The 19,232-nt window shown below is 40.0% G+C and overlaps 2 protein-coding genes across 2 annotated transcripts in view; one reads left to right on the forward strand and one right to left on the reverse strand.

Moving 5' to 3' along the window:
• Positions 1–19,232, reverse strand: part of LOC138631932 (acyl-CoA:lysophosphatidylglycerol acyltransferase 1-like) — a 191,940-nt gene that overhangs the window by 139,469 nt on the left and 33,239 nt on the right. The window lies entirely within an intron of this gene.
• The window catches only part of ezrb (ezrin b), a 32,191-nt gene continuing 21,450 nt past the window's right edge, over positions 8,492–19,232 (forward strand). The window contains exons 1-3 of the mRNA XM_069717136.1: positions 8,492–8,591; positions 10,323–10,401; positions 17,390–17,473. Of these exons, the coding sequence (XP_069573237.1) occupies positions 10,390–10,401; positions 17,390–17,473 (96 nt within the window). The 5' untranslated portion in view covers positions 8,492–8,591; positions 10,323–10,389. The remainder of the gene's footprint in view (positions 8,592–10,322; positions 10,402–17,389; positions 17,474–19,232) is intronic.

Raw genomic sequence — 19,232 nt, forward strand, 5'->3', positions numbered from 1 at the left:
GTGGAAAAAAATTAAATCTAACAAAAGAAATTAAAGTAAAGAAGTGTTTTTTCCCTTCTGTATCTATGAGCCCATTTGGAAAGCTCCTGTTCCAAACGGATGTGGATGAATGAGCATGGTTGTGAGTCGCTCCCCAGTGAACTCATTCAAGGCAGAGTTAATGAGAAAATGGAGGAAAGTGACAACTTTGGCTTAACTTCTCTCAATGTGTTGCATAACTGAAGCGAACAGGCCTCATTGAGAGAACAGCGTGTTCTGGCACACAATGCTCAAACAGAAGGAAACCAGACGTGGTCACATGGACGGATTTGGTTTTTCTGTGAATTGCTGTTCCTCGTCTGACTGCACCGTGAGCTGATGCCATCTCTTCCTCCTTCCTTTCGAAATATATATTTTTTTTATACCACTTCCTTCCTCAATGGGTTGATTTAGCTTGTCAGAAAGTTGCAGCAGATTGAGGGCAAGCTTTACACTGAATGTTTAGATAAACAGACAAAAACCTGGCAATCTAAAAAATAAAATCCTTTTGTAAATTATATTTTATTATTATTAACTATTTCCACAGGGTACACACGATAAAAAAGCAGCTTCTGCACAATTTAGTTCAGCAAACCAGTGCTACAGACCTGCAATAAATACTGCTGTATATTTGTGGGCACATCAAATGAGTTAGGTAAACGTTTTTTTTGATTGTTTTTTTTCTGTTTCTGTGTCTGTTTCCAGCCACTTTTCACATCCTGTCATGATTTTTTAAGATACTTTCCAGAGCGTTTACTCTCCACCTGTCTACCAGACGCCCTCAGACTTCCACATCCAGCCACTCACCTGCTCAAGTTCCCAAATCATGCTCACCTGCCGACATACCCGCCTCTCATTATCCCATCAGCTTGTTTCCTTTGACACTTAGTCCCAATCCCAATGTCCATCCTAAACCCTAAACCCTCACTGATTTAGCTGATGTCACAGTTGTAGTGTTTGAGTGATTGGGTTCATGAGGGCTGAAATGCTGTGAATGATTGAATGAATAATGAAAAATATTATAGATAGATAGATAGACAGATAGATAGATAGATAGATAGATAGATAGATAGATAGATAGATAGATAGATAGATAGATAGATAGATAGATAGATAGATAGATAGATAGATAGATAGATAGATAGATAGATAGATAGATAGATAGATAGATAGACAGACAGACAGACAGACAGACAGACAGACAGACAGACAGACAGACAGACAGACAGACAGACAGACAGACAGACAGACAGACAGACAGACAGACAGACAGACAGACAGACAGACAGATAGATAGATAGACAGACAGACAGACAGACAGACAGACAGACAGACAGACAGATAGATAGATAGATAGATAGACAGATAGATAGATAGATAGATAGATAGATAGATAGATAGATAGATAGATAGATAGATAGATAGATAGATAGATAGATAGATAGATAGACAGATAGATAGATAGATAGATAGATAGATAGATAGATAGATAGATAGATAGATAGATAGATAGATAGATAGATAGATAGATAGATAGATAGATAGATAGATAGATAGATAGATAGATAGATAGATAGATAGATAGATAGATAGATAGACAGACAGACAGACAGACAGACAGACAGACAGACAGACAGACAGACAGACAGACAGACAGACAGACAGACAGACAGACAGACAGACAGACAGATAGATAGATAGATAGATAGACAGATAGATAGATAGATAGATAGATAGATAGATAGATAGATAGACAGATAGATAGATAGATAGATAGATAGATAGACAGACAGATAGATAGATAGACAGATAGATAGACAGACAGATAGATAGATAGACAGATAGATAGATAGATAGATAGATAGATAGATAGACAGACAGATAGATAGATAGACAGACAGATAGATAGATAGATAGATAGATAGATAGATAGATAGATAGATAGATAGATAGATAGATAGATAGATAGATAGATAGATAGATAGATAGATAGATAGACAGATAGATAGACAGATAGATATAAGCCTATATGTTGGCTAAATTTAGGCCTATATAATGTTTATAAAATGTAAAATGCCAAAATAAAATATATTTGTATTCGTTTTAGCTAATTACCAGAAAAGGCATTAATGTTAGTAAATCAAATGCAGACATCTAACTTAAAAATGTTTTTTACTTTACAAACGTGCGATAAATAACCAGAGCAGCGAGCAGCCGAGTGCTGTCACTTTTAACACCCTCCGTGCTTTGTTTGCTTACATTTTGTGGGTAGCAGACTACGGGCAGGACAACGAGAAGGGTCCAGCTGTAGCCGGATCTTATTGGAGAGAAGACCACCACGTTTAACATGTTGTAAATTTTACTATGAAGTGTGGATAATTCCCTTTGGCAAAGTTTGCAGAAATGCGGACTTACAGAAAGGGTGCTTAAAGGGCTCCAAATGTCCACCAGAGGCCCTCACAGACTCGTTGATTTGACAGTGGGACAACCCTAAACCATCGCAGACTTACCGGGGACGCGCCGCAAAGTCTGTGAGTCTGTGAGGATGGACATTCAGGTTAGGGCCTTACTATGTGGTCAGTGTAGGGCACCATCTGTACATGTATTCCTGGTCCTGATTTTCTGCCTGATATCTGCTGCCTTTGTTCTGACCTGCTGCCTGTTTATCTGCTTTTGGATTTGCGTTTCTGGACAGCCTTCTCAACACAAGCCTATTAAATTGAACACAGATTTGCTAAAGCCTCCTTTCCTTCCTTCTCTCCTATTACCTTACACACATTCAACAGCGTAACATAGACAAGGTAAGGCTTGCCTGAATGGCAAAACAGTCCAGTACAAAATCTCTGCGGCTCATTGTTCTCTGCCGGTTGATAAAACAACACAAGGCTTCTCAGCTGTGCACATCATTACTTTAATCATATCCTCTATTTTTGTTGGGCACTGGATAATTAGGGGACCGTGTTCAAAGAGGTTTAATGAAGAAAAGTGGACTGCACTTGTCTTACAGTGAGACTTCAGATGTCTGAATGGGAGAAACCAGGAGAAAGGATGGCAACAAGAGAAAAAAGTATTGTTAGACATTTTTCCCCCTTCTACTTCAAGTGGCGTGTCTAAAACTGCCAACAGCGGCTCATCTCGCTGTGTTTGCCTTTCATTTTCACATTTCCATTATTCATATATTAACCTTAACTGGCAGACCAATTAGCCACCATTTGGTGATTAACCGTTTGTCATGCCCCTACCTCACTGTGATTGGACGGCTGGTGACAGTGACGAGGGCAACTCTTGGTGACCGGAAAAAAACGCTGAATGCTCAGCACCTCGTCACGCTGTTGGTGTTCATTAATATCAACCTTAAAAACACGCTGTGCTTAAGAAAAAAACCTTTGGTGGACATGGTAGGTTGTTGCAGCAGTGGCAGAGTGTCGGCCAGTTTCGTCGCCAGCTGATTGGTTAAAATTAACCCGAGGTATACGCCCAGTAGGAATGAATGTCTGCAAACGATTCTCTATGGAGCATCCCCAGACCCATATAGGCCTATTCATGGGATGAATTTGAGTTCTGGTTCGCACCAGGCTAACTGTAGGCCTACATACTGTTTCACTAATAACCACTTTTTTCTGCATGGATGCCTTTTTACTTTAATTGCTTGAGATACTGTCTACTTTTTTAAAAAGGGTCAGTGCAAGACAGCATGATGACACACAGAAGTCTTTTGAGAACAGCCCAGATCCTCACAGGTCCTCTTCACTGTGCTGAATCTCTGTTTTTAATCATATAGTAAATAAGCTTTTGTGAACATCAATCAAGACTTCAAACGTGGAATAAAAAAAAAAAAAAGATTGAAAAGATTATGTTGTGAGTACATTACCGCACTGAGACAGGATGAATATGTGGAAACATGCCCCGCTGGTTGCGTAATATTGTGGCCATCAGTCAACACTAATGAGAAGAGGCTAATACAGTGGCAAGCCGAACAGTTTACCCTTTAATAATGTGTAATGATTTGTGACAACTGAAGCATAAACAATACAACATACACAGAGTACAGAGCGAGTCCAGGACCTAAACAACACAGAAACCCCTCGTTTGAATAGACATTCATTATTCTTTTTATAAAAAGATCAAAAACACATGACATAGCTCCAGCACGGTCTTCTCCACCAGCTGTGTTGTGAATAACGCGTAGGTTTCATGGAAATGTTACATAATGAACCTTTGTATATTTTTTTGATAGTCAGTGTGGCCTGTTATGTAACAAATCAAAGATACAGAACTGAATAAAATAAAAGAGGCGCTTCAGTCATCCTTCACCACAGAGATCTCACCTTTGTCCTCGTGAATATAGTTTCGTACAGACTCCGGTGGCCTATTTTCCTCTGACTCTTTTTGCACAATTGAAAATGCTTTCTGTGGTTTAGCACCATGTTGAGTTGAGTTTCTGCTTTTTACTAAATGCGTTATGTTGTACACTGTTCACAACTGGCTGTGAGCAAAACAAATGTGTTTTCAATTGCACAGCTTTGTTTTGCTCGTGTACTCTTCTATTATGCAGACAATGTAGCTGCAGCAACAGATCTCAAGCCTGAACCAAAGCCCCCGTTGATATTCAGTCTTTTTCTAACCACTGACATTAGAACGGATAATATCAGTATCAACTTCGTACCAGCTTTTAAAGAAAAGCTTTTAACTATAACAGTCACAGAAAAGACCTAGAAGTGCAACAGCAGCTTTTCTTTGTCAACTTTTGACTTGTATGTGCAGGAAGTGGTCCCTGCATCAAGAGGTGATACTCAGAATTTCAGAAAAGCAACAGAATACAAAGCAAAGCGTGTTTTTCAAGTCTGTTTAGCTAGTTTTCTGATAAAGCAGGACTCATGCAAGCTTTCTTTTCATATTTTCAAACTTCAAATTAGATGTTTGCCTTTCAATTCCTAAATATGTCACATTGCAGAAAACCTGGTGCTTTAACTAGGTGAAGCCACATCAGTGTGATATCACTGGGGTTTCTGGTAACAAGATAGAATGCAATCAATGAAATTGTCAGTGTTAAAATCCTCTCTGTGTTGCTAAGTGCTCATTGCTGTGGTGTTTTTGCACTGAATTTTCTTGAGCTCAAGTAAGCTGGAGGATTTAAAATTTTTTATTTTTTTATTTTTTTTACTAACAACACACTAGCACACACTAAATCTTTAGAACAGGAGATATACAGTAGCTGCCTTAATTCAAAAAAAGAAACCTGTATTATGAAAATCTGTTAAATCTACAGAATTTGTGCTTCATTAAAACTAAGGTAACGTCAGGAGTGTAGACTTGTCCAGCAGAGAGATGTGCAGAAGGAACAAGAAGAGGTTGCAGAGATGTTTGCTGCACGGCTTCATTTATGACCCTGTGGAGAGAGGTCAGCGTCTTCAGCTCTCTCCTCTCTGACACACGAGTGCATCTCTGCACTCCACTGTACATACAGCGACATGCCATTAAATCGGTGACCAGTTATTGACGAAATCCCACATGAAGGTTTTGACATAAAGTGTTTAAACTTTGATCATATGTGTTTTTCGGATTTCCAGATATTAAGACGATTTTTCTCTCATGTCTCATGGCAGAGGTGAACAACAATCTGGAGACTGATAGATACGCAGCGAGAGAGCTGTCTATCTTCAAGTAATTAAAGTATTATATCAAATAGGTGCCATTCAATTTCTTAGCAACTAATTATTGGGTTTTAAGGCTGTATTTTAGTTTTAGTGCAACTGTCACTGCTAATTAACAGGCACTAAAGGCTGATTTTTTTTAAAAATGTATTTATCCCAATTGATTCTCTCATCTCGATCACTCGGGTCATCAGGTCATAGATATTGTTTGAGTGCCATCTAGTGGTGCTTGTTAAACATTACAGAGGTCACTAATGTCAGTACTGCACACACTGTAGATGTTCATTCGGTTTGTCTTTTAGCTCTCATGATGTCACCCAGAAAACAGTGTTCGGAGAGGAGGCGATGCAGACGGCCACATCTGGCACATAAACAGATTCCCTGAGTGCATGAACGTATTCCTTCATAAATAAACAGTTCTTTTAATTGACCAAAGCACCCTGACTTGTGTCTTTGCCAAAAGTAAATTAAAGCATGTGTGTTTACTACATTATGAATAAGTAGAATTGATTTTTTTAAAAAGTGGAACAAATTCAAGTGCAATGTTTGTTTATTTGTTTAATAAAATACAAAAACACATGACGGAAATATAAAAGTGTGAGTGTGTAGAGGAAACCTGTCCACACCTAAAAGACTTACAAAAGGTCAAATATAAATCATTTTGTATTATCTTTTTTTGCACTCATTGTTATATATTAGTATCAAGTACCTCTAAACAGAATGATGAGGTTATGAAACTTTTCTATGAAATGTGGCCTCAGTGTCGTCAACGCTCAAAAACAAATTGTTTGATTTTTGAAACCAAACTTTCTGATACAAAGCTTCAAAAACTAAAACTGTCTCTCTAATTTTTTCTTTTGAATTATTTAATTATTTTTAGGTCGTGACATTTTTTAGTTTTGCTGCACTTAATGAATGAAGAATTAAATATGAATTGAACATGAAGGTTCGTCACTGACCTTAAAAGTAGCAGTTTAACAAAATCATCTAATGTTTAATATGAAAAGACTTGTGAAACAATGCAGGCAGCTACAGTATGTGCTGTAAATCCACTTACCTTCTATCTGCCAATAAAAGATCTGAAGTACTTAAACATTTTACTGTCGCTCTGAGAAATCTTCTCATTATTGTGAGAGTCAGTCAAAACAATCTTTTTCTCTCCAGTGTGCAATATGTTTGTCCATTTTACCGCTTATCAGAGGAAGGTTCCTCCTTGTTACTGGGTTTTCAACATACCAACCAAAGAAAATCGGACAAATTCTCACAGTAGAGGAGGTGTTATCTGAAAAAGAATGAGTCACATCAGGAGATATCAGTCATGGTGCAGCTGAGCAACACATTCTTACTGTAGATACTCAGAGGACCATTCAAAGTACCTTCCTTTATTTGCTTTATTTGCATCTGGCATCACACTGCAAACAGTTCATTCAGGTGCCCTAACAGACAAATTCAAAAATGTTTTGCATTGCTCAGAGAGAATATTGATCGCTTTGACTATTCGTATCCCAAAAAAGTTATTTATAATAAATGCTGCTGCTCTTTCATTCTTTCTTAACCAAACTGTGGCTCTCCTATTAATCTAAAAAAAAAAAGAAGTAAAACTTTTAACCACATTTATTATTTTTGATCGGCTCAAAACTACTCCATAGCGAGATGCTTATGGTGATGGTAGAGATGACAGCGGCCATGTAGTGGTGGAAGACGATGAAGTTGTAGAAGTAGTGGTGGTTAGGACTGTCACGTCACTCCGTTGGTATTATGGTAAGAAGTGTGACTAACCTCTGATATATACGGCTCTATTTTAATCCCGTCATCTCATTGGCCAGCTCACCAACGACGCCTCCCCCCTCTGGGCAGCGCGGATGACGCGCATTTCTCTCGTGAAAGTTTATGCTGTGATGCAACTCTGCTCAGTTCAGGCGACACCTCAGTTTGTACACTTATTGACAAGGTTTGATTGTATTTATTCAGACTCATCCATTTTATAAGCAGCAATCACTCAAATATATTCTTAATAATTTAAAGCTATGGTTTGATTCACCCATATTTCTGCTATTTACTGTGGTTATTGAAGGTTATTCATTTAACTTTCCAATATGACAATTAAAATAAATCAACACCTCTTTAGGGGGTTCTCCTTATAGCTTTCAGGAAGCCTTAGGTGCTTAGTGGAGGGTGGATTGGGGGTAGTTAAGAATTTGTTTCATGATTTGGGACTATAATTACAACATTTATTTAAAAAACAAATACTCTGTGAAATAAAAAAAATTATATTCACAAAATTGGCAAAACAAGTCTCATGTTATCTTCTTATCTTAAATCATTTGAGCCTAGTTAGAACATTTTTGAGTTTGGTTCAGTATCAGATATTATTACAGCGTGAAGGACAGAATCATTATTAATAGGCTACGTTAAACATACAGTCATACAGTGTTGGTGTATCAGCTTTAGCTTTCATTGGCTTTGAATAAGAGAAACTCTCCTACAGGAGCTGTTTTCATCATAACAGCAATACAGTGGCTCATATTTAGGTTGCAGGTATTATGGGCCATTTTAAAGAGTCAATGCAAGACTTTCATTTTTCATGTCAAGGAACCCCAAACGTAACTATGCAAATATCTATCTGCTCTGGATTCACAACTACAAAAGTCCCCTGCTGTATGTGGGGAAAGACCACTTGCTGTTAAAATGCCACTGAAACATTTTGTGGGGAAACCCCTCAGAGTCCCAGTCAAGCCCCCGGACCCCAGGTTGTGAACCTGTGTTCCTGCAGCCTACCGCTGACAGCAGGGCTGGGCGGCACTCAGGGATGGATGAGCGCCATATTGCGCCTGGTTGAACAGAGGGAGGGGAAATCTGCGGCTGCGAGCTTCGGACGTCCGCAACAATCACATCTCATCTTCAAATCCACATCAGCCGGTAAGATTCAAACTGCCGTCTGACGTCCTGATTCGACGCACACAGCACCGCGAGCTGGAAGATGTGCAAACAAAAGCCACTTTTCGCAGTTTCCTGCGCATTTTCTGCTGCTCTGCACAAAGGAGGCAAATCTCACAACAGGTGTCTGTGGGATTAGAGAGCAGATGAAGCTCTGCACAAAGACACGCGTCACGAAGACACGCGTCACAAAGACACGCGTCACAAAGCCTGAATTTAAGATCCTCGGACTGAATATTTCAACCGTCCTGTGGTCTATTTCAGTAGAAAGTCTTTGGGTGAAAAGGTGTCATATTGAGTCTGGTCTGGATTAGGATCCGTTCCCGGCCGCTGTGGGTGTGGACCCAACGGAACCCCGCGTGGAAACATTCCTCGTGGGTCATCACTGTTGTCACATTTCCTTACAGTGTAACAAACCCTGATTATTACAATGTGGCAGAGGACCATTCATCTTTCATGCAGTGTAACGCAACATTGTGTCTTCACTACTGAAACCGACTTTGTTACGCGACGCGGACGCGTAGAAGAGCTTCCGTTAATCGGTTTGTTAGCGAATAAACGGGTCAAATGAAATGTCTAAAACAGAGATGGGTGGGGATCACCGGTTTATTAAAGGTAGTGGGTGAGGCACGTTGAGTACCAAATTTACCCGACGTGGTGTCTGGATGATTCAACAGTGTCAGGTTCAAACAAGAACGCGGGGTTTCCGGTGTTATCTTTCAGAATAAAATCTAGACGAGGCGAGAATTTCAAAGTTGAGCCGAAATATATAATGTCAAATGAAAAGTGAATAAAAGGCTACTAAAAGCTATTTGATTTTACTGGATAATAGAAAACAATGTATCGATTAGTGTGAACTATTGTTGTATTAAAAACATGAGGATAATAGTTGATTGGGGGGAAAATAACCTGAAAAATGTTCTCCAGTTTGACCTTTTCTGTACATCAGTCCCTGTTCTCTTCCAACCTGTCCTATGTCCGTCTTTAATGCCTACAATATAAAAATGCCAACACAAGAAAAGAAAACTTGTAGCTGGAAACTAGTTATTATGCAAAACTGCCAATGTTGTGTCCTTGGTTAATCCCTAAATTATTTTAATCACCATAAATTGGTGGACAGTTTTGTAATTTGTACTATTGATGTCTTTCTCTCTCTGACACACCAATCATATGGAAGATGCCCCCTCCACCTTTAAAATGGTTTCTGGAAGTTTTCATTTGATTCCAAAACTGGATCAAGCATCTCAAATGAGAGGGTTTGCATGTTTTTCCTCTAAATGTACCTCGGACTCAAATTTGGATAGAAATGTTAACTTCTGTGTGACTTTTTATCATGTAGGGCTGATTAAAAGAAAATAAGATGATTGACTTATAAAATAATGTCTCATCCCTTTTAAAAATATATATTTTGGGTAGCCTACTTAAGTAGAAGTTCTACTTCTACGTGTAATCCATGTTTATATTAGTTTATCATTTAAGATGGTTGGGGTGGTCATAACAAGGGAAAGTGTCTTGGCAGGACTTGGCATCCAGCCCCTTGCTCTTATTTTGAAGGCGGGTTTCTCTCGTATCCGCTGTGTCAGCTCGCTGCGGTCAACTTCCCGGTGATTCATCCTGATGACTGTCGCCTGCAGGAGTGTCGATGTGCTCTCAGCCGGCTTTAAGTAACGCAGAAGTGGCTGAAACTCGTTTCTCTTCTTTCTGTCTTTCCAGGAAGCACAGCTCGTTTCTTTGGAAACACTTTTTTTGTTACTGAACTGCTGCAGGAAAAGGACAGAAAATGCCCAAAGCGGTAAGAATCGCGTCGGTTTATTGATATTGTCACTCAATGTTTGTTGGAACCTCTTTATGGCCAAGGTAGACAGGCTGAACTGAAACGTGACAGGCAACGTTCATGGCGGTTATAACTTCCTAAAACCAGTTGAACGTTCTCGTTAAGAAGAGATGTCCTCATCTTTTATTCCATTCATGTCATTAGAAGCTGATAAATGTGTTACAGAGAATGGCAACGCTGGCACTCTCAAATCCCAGTGATGCTAAAACTTCTCAAAGAATATTCAATTTAGTGTAAAAATGCCACAGTCTGTGACTCAAAGTGGATTTGTGGAGGTCTAACGGGTGATAATTCATCTTTGGCTGCACTTGTATTTTGGTGAAACCTCTGACATGTTCACTTACTTTAATGTAGGCTATTTAACATGTAGTCACACAAACTCTCAATGAGCGAGCCAGAAACTAAATATGGGTCATTAAAATGAACAGGAACAGAACAAGACCTTCACTGGTTCACTGGAACATGTCATCAACATATTAAAATGATGTCTGTGTTAAAGGGAAATGCCACTTAAATCACATGCTCTTCTTATATCCTGGGGTGTCCTACATGTATGAGAACACTGCTCCAAAGCTAACAATAATTGTTGGACTTTATTTCTTGAAACATACTTTTCAGTTTTATTTACTGTAGATGGACAGATCCATATTTAATCAATTATTATCTTGTTCTTCTTGAATTGTTCTTCTGAGCGGGATAGAAAGTCAAATTTTAAGGCTGAAATCTTGGGTTTGCTGCTCACTTAATGATAGCTCATAAGTCTCCTTGGAAACTTGGTACAAATGTTTTGTATTAACTAATTACATGAAGTTGCCATATATATATATATATATATATATATATATATATATATATATATATATATGTGTGTATGTGAAGCGTTTTTGCCTTCAATCATTTGCCTTATTTTTGCCTTCAGTTATTCCTGACTCACTTTGCCCCACCCCAGCTATTACATACTGTCCAGTTGCACATGGCTCACATCCCTCCCTCAGCCCTCTGTTTGGAAATTTCTGGTGGGCACACAGCAGCAGGCGATGTGTGTTTTTATTGTATGATGGAAAATGTGATGGTAATTTGTTAGACGTGGACATGACTAAACCATATTTCAGTTTTTTTTCCCCAACACTGAATTTTTTTTCCTCTATTTTAAAAGTAGAAAGTCCAGAAGTGCCTTAAACAAACAGAAAGTAAAGTTTGATAAGTAGAAAAGGCTAAAGTTTCGTAGCTAGAAAAAAGAAATGGTTGTTATGATGCTGTTTAGATCATTATGTAGACATGTTGCGGTTGAACTGAGCAGTATTGTGATGACAGTGACTGAAGCCGTCATAAAGCGTGTTGTCGGTTTGTTTAGAAAGACTTCCGGCGTTGTCATGAGCGTCGCTGTGGAAATGACATCATTACTGTCTGATAGCAGCAGCACATCGAGTCCAGTTGCCACAAAACAGCCTTTTTGGACAATAATGCCAGACTGTTTTCTTTTCCATGACCTTCACCAGCCCATGTTCGGTGTGTGGCCTCATCACGGGCCCAGCGATTGCAACAAAGCCTGAAAAATATCAACAGCACACTTAAGTCCGATTTAATGAGGCGGTTCCTTTGATGCTGTTTGCGCCACAAAGCTTCGTAATTTAAAGTTTATCCTGCAAATGCTGAGTCTTACTTGTAGTATCGGGGGAGGTGTGTGTGTGTGTGTGTGTGTGTGTGTGTGTGTGTGTGTGTGTGTGTGTGTGTGTGTGTGTGTGTGTGTGTGTGTGTGTGTGTGTGTGTGTGTGTGTGTGTGTGTGTGTGTGTGTGTGTGTGTGTGTGTGTGTGTGTGTGTGTGTGTGTGTGTGTGTGTGTGTGTGTGTGTGTGTGTGTGTGTGTGTGTGTGTGTGTGTGTGTGTGTGTGTGTGTGTGTGTGTGTGTGTGTGTGTGTGTGTGTGTGTGTGTGTGTGTGTGTGTGTGTGTGTGTGTGTGTGTGTGTGTGTGTGTGTGTGTGTGTGTGTGTGTGTGTGGTGTGTGTGTGTGTGTGTGTGTGGTGTGTGTGTGTGTGTGTGTGTGTGTGGGGGGGGGGGGGGGTGTGAAATTAGACAAGTAGTTTGAAAAATGTGAGTCGACCAAGACAGAAACCTGTTGTGGGTGGGGGCTGTCAGCAAACAATAGCCACGGTCAGATAAGCCTTATGTTACATACAACCTGTTTAATATAAGGCTGCAAGTAACGATGACTTACAGTATCCATTAAGAATAGTTTGTTTTGTTTCACCAACAGTCCGAAGCTCATATATATGAACAGAAAAGCATCAAATTGTCACATTTAAGAAGCTGAAATCAAATAAGTTCACGATTATTTTTGATTTACCAATGACTGAAATGGTTTATTGATTATCAAAATAGTTTCTGGTTGATCGACTGATCAGTTACTTAAATAGTTGTTGCTCGAGTTTAACTCCCTTCTTATTTGTACAGTTTTATGCTAAGGTATGATAGATAGTTGATGCATAGATTAAAGTGTAAGCCTCTAAAACTAAAACTCTCAAAATGGCGGTAATGTACGTGCAAAGCACATGATGTGTGTGAGACACCTTCTGCTGTATGCACATGACGTCAACACATATCTTCCACTCCTTTCCCCTGACCTTTTCTCTCATTCTTGAACTTTTACCTGACACAAAGCACCAATGCCCTCCAAAAATCTTTAAACCAAGGGTCAGTATAATGCAAACATTGTCTCACATTTGACCGCTGCAGCACAGAGAAGAAATTTAAATGTGAAATCATGTATTCTTAACTGCAGTCGCCATTGAAAGCAAAAATCAAAGAGGATAAAAGTGCAAACTTGCAGTAAATTTGATGCTAAGTGGCACAGAAACCTACAGGCAGTCTGAATTATCACAGTTCGGATACTTGGCGTGAAATCAAACATTTCAACATTGTGTGTTTATAAAAGAGAAACTTACTTTTTATCCCAGGACTCAGGCAGCCAGAGGCGGGAGCTTGGACCAGATTTAAGGAGCAGTATAGGCTCCAGCATTGACGCCTGTGTGACTCATGTTTCACTCTTCTGAATGACACATTGTCGGGAGTAAACGATAGCGCTCCTCGGCTCTCCCAGAATCCTGTTTCCTTGCGGTCACGGCCCGTGAGGCGTGGCCGCCGTCAACATGGATGGGTGTTTCCTTTTTGTGACCAGTCCTGTTGTTAATTATTTGTTCCTTTAAATAATTGATAACTCAATCATACCTGGAACACCCTGCAGGTGTGATTCACCAATCCAAACGTGTTCTTTAACTTGAATCATTCTTTAGTTACGTGTGTTTAATGTCTCCAGCCTTCTTGTGCCGCTGCTCCGAGTGGTAGCAGTCGTTTATGGCCACGTTAGTCTGAGACCATTTCAGTGGGATCCCCATGGCGACTCCCATTGTGACCGAAAGCCACGTAAACTACGCAGAGAGTTAAATATTGAATGGTATTCAGTGAAGAATGCACTGCGGCCCGTTCACGGTTTAACTACAGAGGTGAAGACCACTTCATTTCTTTAACTTAACCTGCACCAGCTCCGTAACCTCACGACTAAAGTCTGGAGAGAGTGATTCAGTTCATGAGTGTACAAAACGGTGAAGGGCGGTGGGACACTTCACAGACTGGAACGAGGGAAAAGGGGGCTTGAGGAATGACTTGACTGATTAGTTGACAGCCAGTTTTAGTCAATTATCTCCATGTGGTAGTTCAGGGATGTACTGTGTAATGTGAATTATGAGAGGTGTCTGATGTCGATTTTTTTTTTTTTTTCTTTTTTTCATTCGTCATTCATTTATTGGTCTTTGGGACCTTGATATTTACATCAGGACAGACATAACGCTGCAACTAATGGCTATTTTCCTTGTCATTCAATCTGTCAACTATTGTCTTGTTTAATCCATTTGCTGTCCTGTCTTTAAAATGTCAGAAAATGATAATAAATGCAGATGCAGACGAGTGTTTTCCAATGCCCAAGCAGCAGCCTAAAATGTCTTGACCACCAGTCCACAACAACAAAATTCAGTTTATTTTGATGGAGAACTTAAGGAACCAGAAAACATTCACATTTAAGAAGCTGGAATCAGAGACTTTTCGTTTATTTAAACAAACGATCATTTGATTATTAAAATAGTTTTTCTGTCGATCAGGTAAGCGATTAATCAACAAAAAGTTGCAGCTCTAATTATGTTAGATGATTTCTTGAGTATGTGTTTAATTGTTTTTCTGAAAGTCTGATTTAAGGGGGAAAAATGAGAGAAAAATAAAGAGGACAAGAAAATGTCTGCTGTTGTCTCCTCTGGTAAAGAAAAACAAAACAACAAAAACATGTTTTCTTAGAGATGTTACGATTAAGTTTTGGCCTTTTCCTTTCAAGACACACAAATATATCCAATAAAATAAGAAATAAATAAGATGATCAATAGCTCTCTCACATCTGAGCAGTAAATCTGCAGCCAGAGCTTTGAGACGGCTTCAGCTCAAAGACTGGAAACGAGGATAAAACAAGCAGCCTCCCTCAGTCCAAAGATTTAACGCCTGATGTTCTGGACGGAGCAAGAACAACTGTGCCCTTCTGCTTCCAGGCTTTATGCTAAGCTAAGCTAACCATCTGTACCTGACAGGTGTGAGAAATCTTCTGATCGACTGTAATCCCTCGGGGATTAATAAAGTAAATACCTACCTACCTAACTCAGACAGCAAAGCAACATACAGAGCGGTTCTTCTAAATGTTTCTTTTTGAATTAATGTGGGTTTGTAGAGAGAACCTACGCTCTGTTCATCATCTCTTCGTTGCAGTGTTTCTGTCCCTCTCTCCTGTAATCTGTGTTACCATAGCGCTCGTTGTTGTTGTTGTTGTTGTTGTTGTTCCTCGGTTACCAAAGCTTTGTACCTTTCTATCAAGAGTGTGAACATTTGTTATAAGCTGTGCAGCAGCTTAGATGTGTGAACCAGTGCTTCTGTATCTGGTGACTGAGTCAGTTATGAGCGTGATGACTCGTGAAGCTGGAGTTTAAACGGTTAATTTGAACTCCTGGACTTTCCTCTGACTAGAGTTGCTCATTGTGGAACTCTGGGTCCTTGCCCGTTATATTTTTAGCATATGTGTCATGTTTTCTTTACCGCTGTGAATGGCCTCAGTTTATTGTGAGTTACCGTTGGAGGACTTAGTTTGAGATCAGATATCCTTCGCTCAGTCTGCTCCACACATTCACATGTTCCAGTCTCTGTCGGTCGGGTGTTTTTCTGGGTGCTTCATCTGTAACGGTGTAAATACAGACCACGATGTTCAGAGAAGCATCTCCAACTGTCAGAGTTGAAGGAGCGTCTTTTGAACAAGGGGAGTCTTAGAAAAATAACACTTCTGAGGGCCTTCTGATCACTTGTGGTGTTAGGTTTGAGTAATCTGGCTCCAGTGGGATGAAGATGATGATAGCGAGGGACTGCGGCTGAAAGGGGAACTTTGTTTTGCTGTTCAAATGCGGCGTTCCCCTCCCTCCTCTGCTTTTTAGCTGTGACTTGAGGCTGCTGTGAGTTCTTCAATGGGGCGTCCGACTCCAAAACGGTCAACTTGTCTGCACGTGTGTCGTGACGGGACCGAGCCGGAAAAACCTTTGCGGCTCTTAATGCTTCATTATTTCGATTTTTGTTGGTAAAGTTTGAGTTTGTCACAGCTTCTGTGTTTTTAATTCCAAGTGAGTCGACTCTGCTGATCCTACTCGACAGCAGCAGACATGTTTGAATAAACGGGGCGTCTTGAATGTCTACCGTCCAGACTAACGCGTTCTTACAATATCCTAAGCAAGCGCAGCAGTGGCGAGGTGCTTTCCCTCCAACGCTGTGATTGGATTTGCCTTCTCTGCAGGATTTACATCTGTCAGTTGGTTGCACAGCTCAGTGTCCCTTCACGGGAATCAGTGGTGCGCTGACTCACCGGACGAGTGACCGCTCCAGCCCAGACGTCCCTTCTCCAGTGGGCGTCATTGAGTTTGAGGCTCAGCTCAGCGCGGCTCACAATGGACTGGAGATGAAAGACATCACTGGAGGCTCCTGTTGGCGGGCGTTCCCTCTCTTCACTCTGTGTCCACTAGTCTCTGTGTCATTTTTCACCGAGCATTAATAAGTCCGGTCAAATCTTTTCGTGCCCCCGCAGATACCAGAGACGTATGACATCACAGAAAAGACATTCAGAATGTGCATCACCTCAAAGCAGCCTTTGTAAATATTTGTGCATTGTTGCCTGGCCTTTGTGCAAATTTCAGATGCAGTTTGCTGATTACTAACCAAGCCTACAATACAGAATATTGTTTCTCTCCATTATGGAAGTTGAGGTCAGTTTTCATTATTCTGAGTAGCACGCCAGTCATGCTGCTTGTAATGATTTTGAAATTGCACATTAATCACATGGGTGGATCTCTGTGAGTGGACATTAGATTCTCTGCCTCTAAAGCAGGTTTCCATCAGATGGTCCTTGTGTTTTTGTGTGCAGGTCACTCTGATCAGTCATTAACCAGAGCTGAAAGACATGCCTTATTTCTGTCAGTGGGAATGAGTTACTTCTGTCTAAACCTCCAGAATATTTTTTTAGCTTATGAAACCAGTGTTAGATATGCCCATTGCTTAATATAAGAGGCAATGTATTATTTCCTCGCTTTCATATGTCTCATGAGTAGAAATGTTGCAGCCATCACTGAATATTTCAGTCAGTAGCTCCTCAGATTTTGCAGCAGAGTTCACTTCAATCAGCCCGTCTGTCTCTGAGAAAGCAAAGCCCCGTCTGTTTACTCTGCAAATACAACCCGTCACCAAACAGGCACACGCACACCGATGCACTGCTCTGCAGCGGTGCAGCCGGCTTTAGCTGGTATTGGTTCCTACCTGTGAGAACCGCTGTGTTGCTGTGGGTCAGTGTTTGAACCCCTCTGTTTTCTCATGTTTTCCTGCAGGTCAATGTTCGCGTCACCACCATGGACGCTGAGCTGGAGTTTGCCATCCAGCCCAGCACCACCGGCAAGCAGCTGTTTGACCAGGTAGAGAACAAATCCGTTATCAGTTATAGATACAGTATATACTGCATCAGTGGCGGCCTCTAAATATCTCGTTGTTACAATTTTTTAATCATATGGAAATACTGAACAATTTGGGGTGCAGTTTTGAAATAAAGTAATTCTTATTAAGAGGATCAATATGAATCAGCCTGTCAATGATGATAAAAGCAGATGACGTGGAAGCAATTTGGGTGAGTTAATAACTGGAAAAACATGAATTTAATAGTTTGATATTTTGGGAATTATGCTTTGGTGTCAGAGTTCGATAAAAAAAATGTATACCACTCTCACATCTGTAAAGTAAATAATGAATGTAGCTGAACCCAGAACATCATAAGCTCACTAATTAACATGTTTCCTTTCTTGGCTACGAGCAGGAGACTCCAGGTTTTTTTGTGAGAATTGAACGAGATATATAATGTATTAATGAGCTTTAAAGATGCTGGTCTCTACTGCTGGTCAGAGCCAGGTGAGCTCTTCCCTGTTTTCAGTCTTTATGCTAAGCTAACCACCTGCTAGCGAATATCTAATATCTACTGTACAGAAAAAAAAGATAATGAGCAAATGTATTTCTCAACTATTCCTTTAAATCAGACTTTTTTCAGGTAAATTCCTGCAAACAAACACAGGCAGAGTTTTAATCTGATCAGCAGTTGTTTTTTTTTAAAGTGTTTCCAAAAATATGTGCATATAGATTTGTTAGATATTATCTGCTGCGACCATAACTTCAGAAACTCACAAAGTGCCGCAGCCTCCGTTGTCATGCCGGCTAACTGCGCTGATGAGCTCTGTGAGGAGAAATTGTCCGCCCTCATTATTGTCCCTCCAAAGCTCTTTCCGTTCATTACATCCAGGTCTGAAAAGTTATCTCGTGCACACAAGATTACAGGAGCTTTTGTCTGTCTGTCTTCCCCTGTGAGGTTATTAAAGGTTTCCTGTGATGAAAAATGACAGCTTAACACAACTGACGTGAACAAAGTGAAGTCGAGGCATTTGTGAGACTAATTCTTAATGACTTCAGTGATGTTTAAAGTTACACAGCGTCAATGCAGCGTGAAGTTGTGGCCACATTAGGGAAACATTTTCCTCTTGTGGCAGAAGCTCTTAAATGTAGGACACTGTGTTTTATTGTAGACTTATTATTGATTATTGACTTGATATTTGTAACTGAACACATTAATCTTGCGGTGTCTGACACTGTGAAAGAATCTCACCAATTTTCATTTTCTTATATATCTAATTATTTTACAAAATGCACAAATACAGCTTTTTATTTTCATATATTAATGCCTCCATCATTTGACCTCAAATTGAATCTCTTTCTTCAGGTTTGATTTGAATATTGAAGGAAGTTAGTGTATCATTTTCCCTATGACAGTGGGTGGGTTGTGATAAATATGACTCATGGTGGTTCCTATTATTATTATTATTATTATTATTATTATTATATCTTTGCAAGAGCAGAATCCTCTTTTAATTAGCATTTTCCTCTTGTTGTCCGAGGCTGTTGTGGAGCCACCTGAGATCCAAATGCAGATGACATGTCATTAGTATGAGCTGCTGTGTTTCTTTATGGTGGCGCCGGGGGAGGAAAGGCATTGTTTCAGCCACATCCTGTAAAACTCGTTTTTCAATAGCAAGTGTAGCCAATCTCTCTCTCTGTGTGTGTGTGTGTGTGTGTGTGTGTGTGTGTGTGTGTGTGTGTGTGTGTGTGTGTGTGTGTGTGTGTGTGTGTGTGTGT

The sequence above is a fragment of the Brachyistius frenatus genome, unplaced genomic scaffold (assembly GCF_029030835.1).
Source record: "Brachyistius frenatus isolate BFR_SWC_R1_liver_20210118 unplaced genomic scaffold, ASM2903083v1 Contig_169, whole genome shotgun sequence".
Lineage (NCBI taxonomy): Eukaryota > Metazoa > Chordata > Actinopteri > Embiotocidae > Brachyistius > Brachyistius frenatus.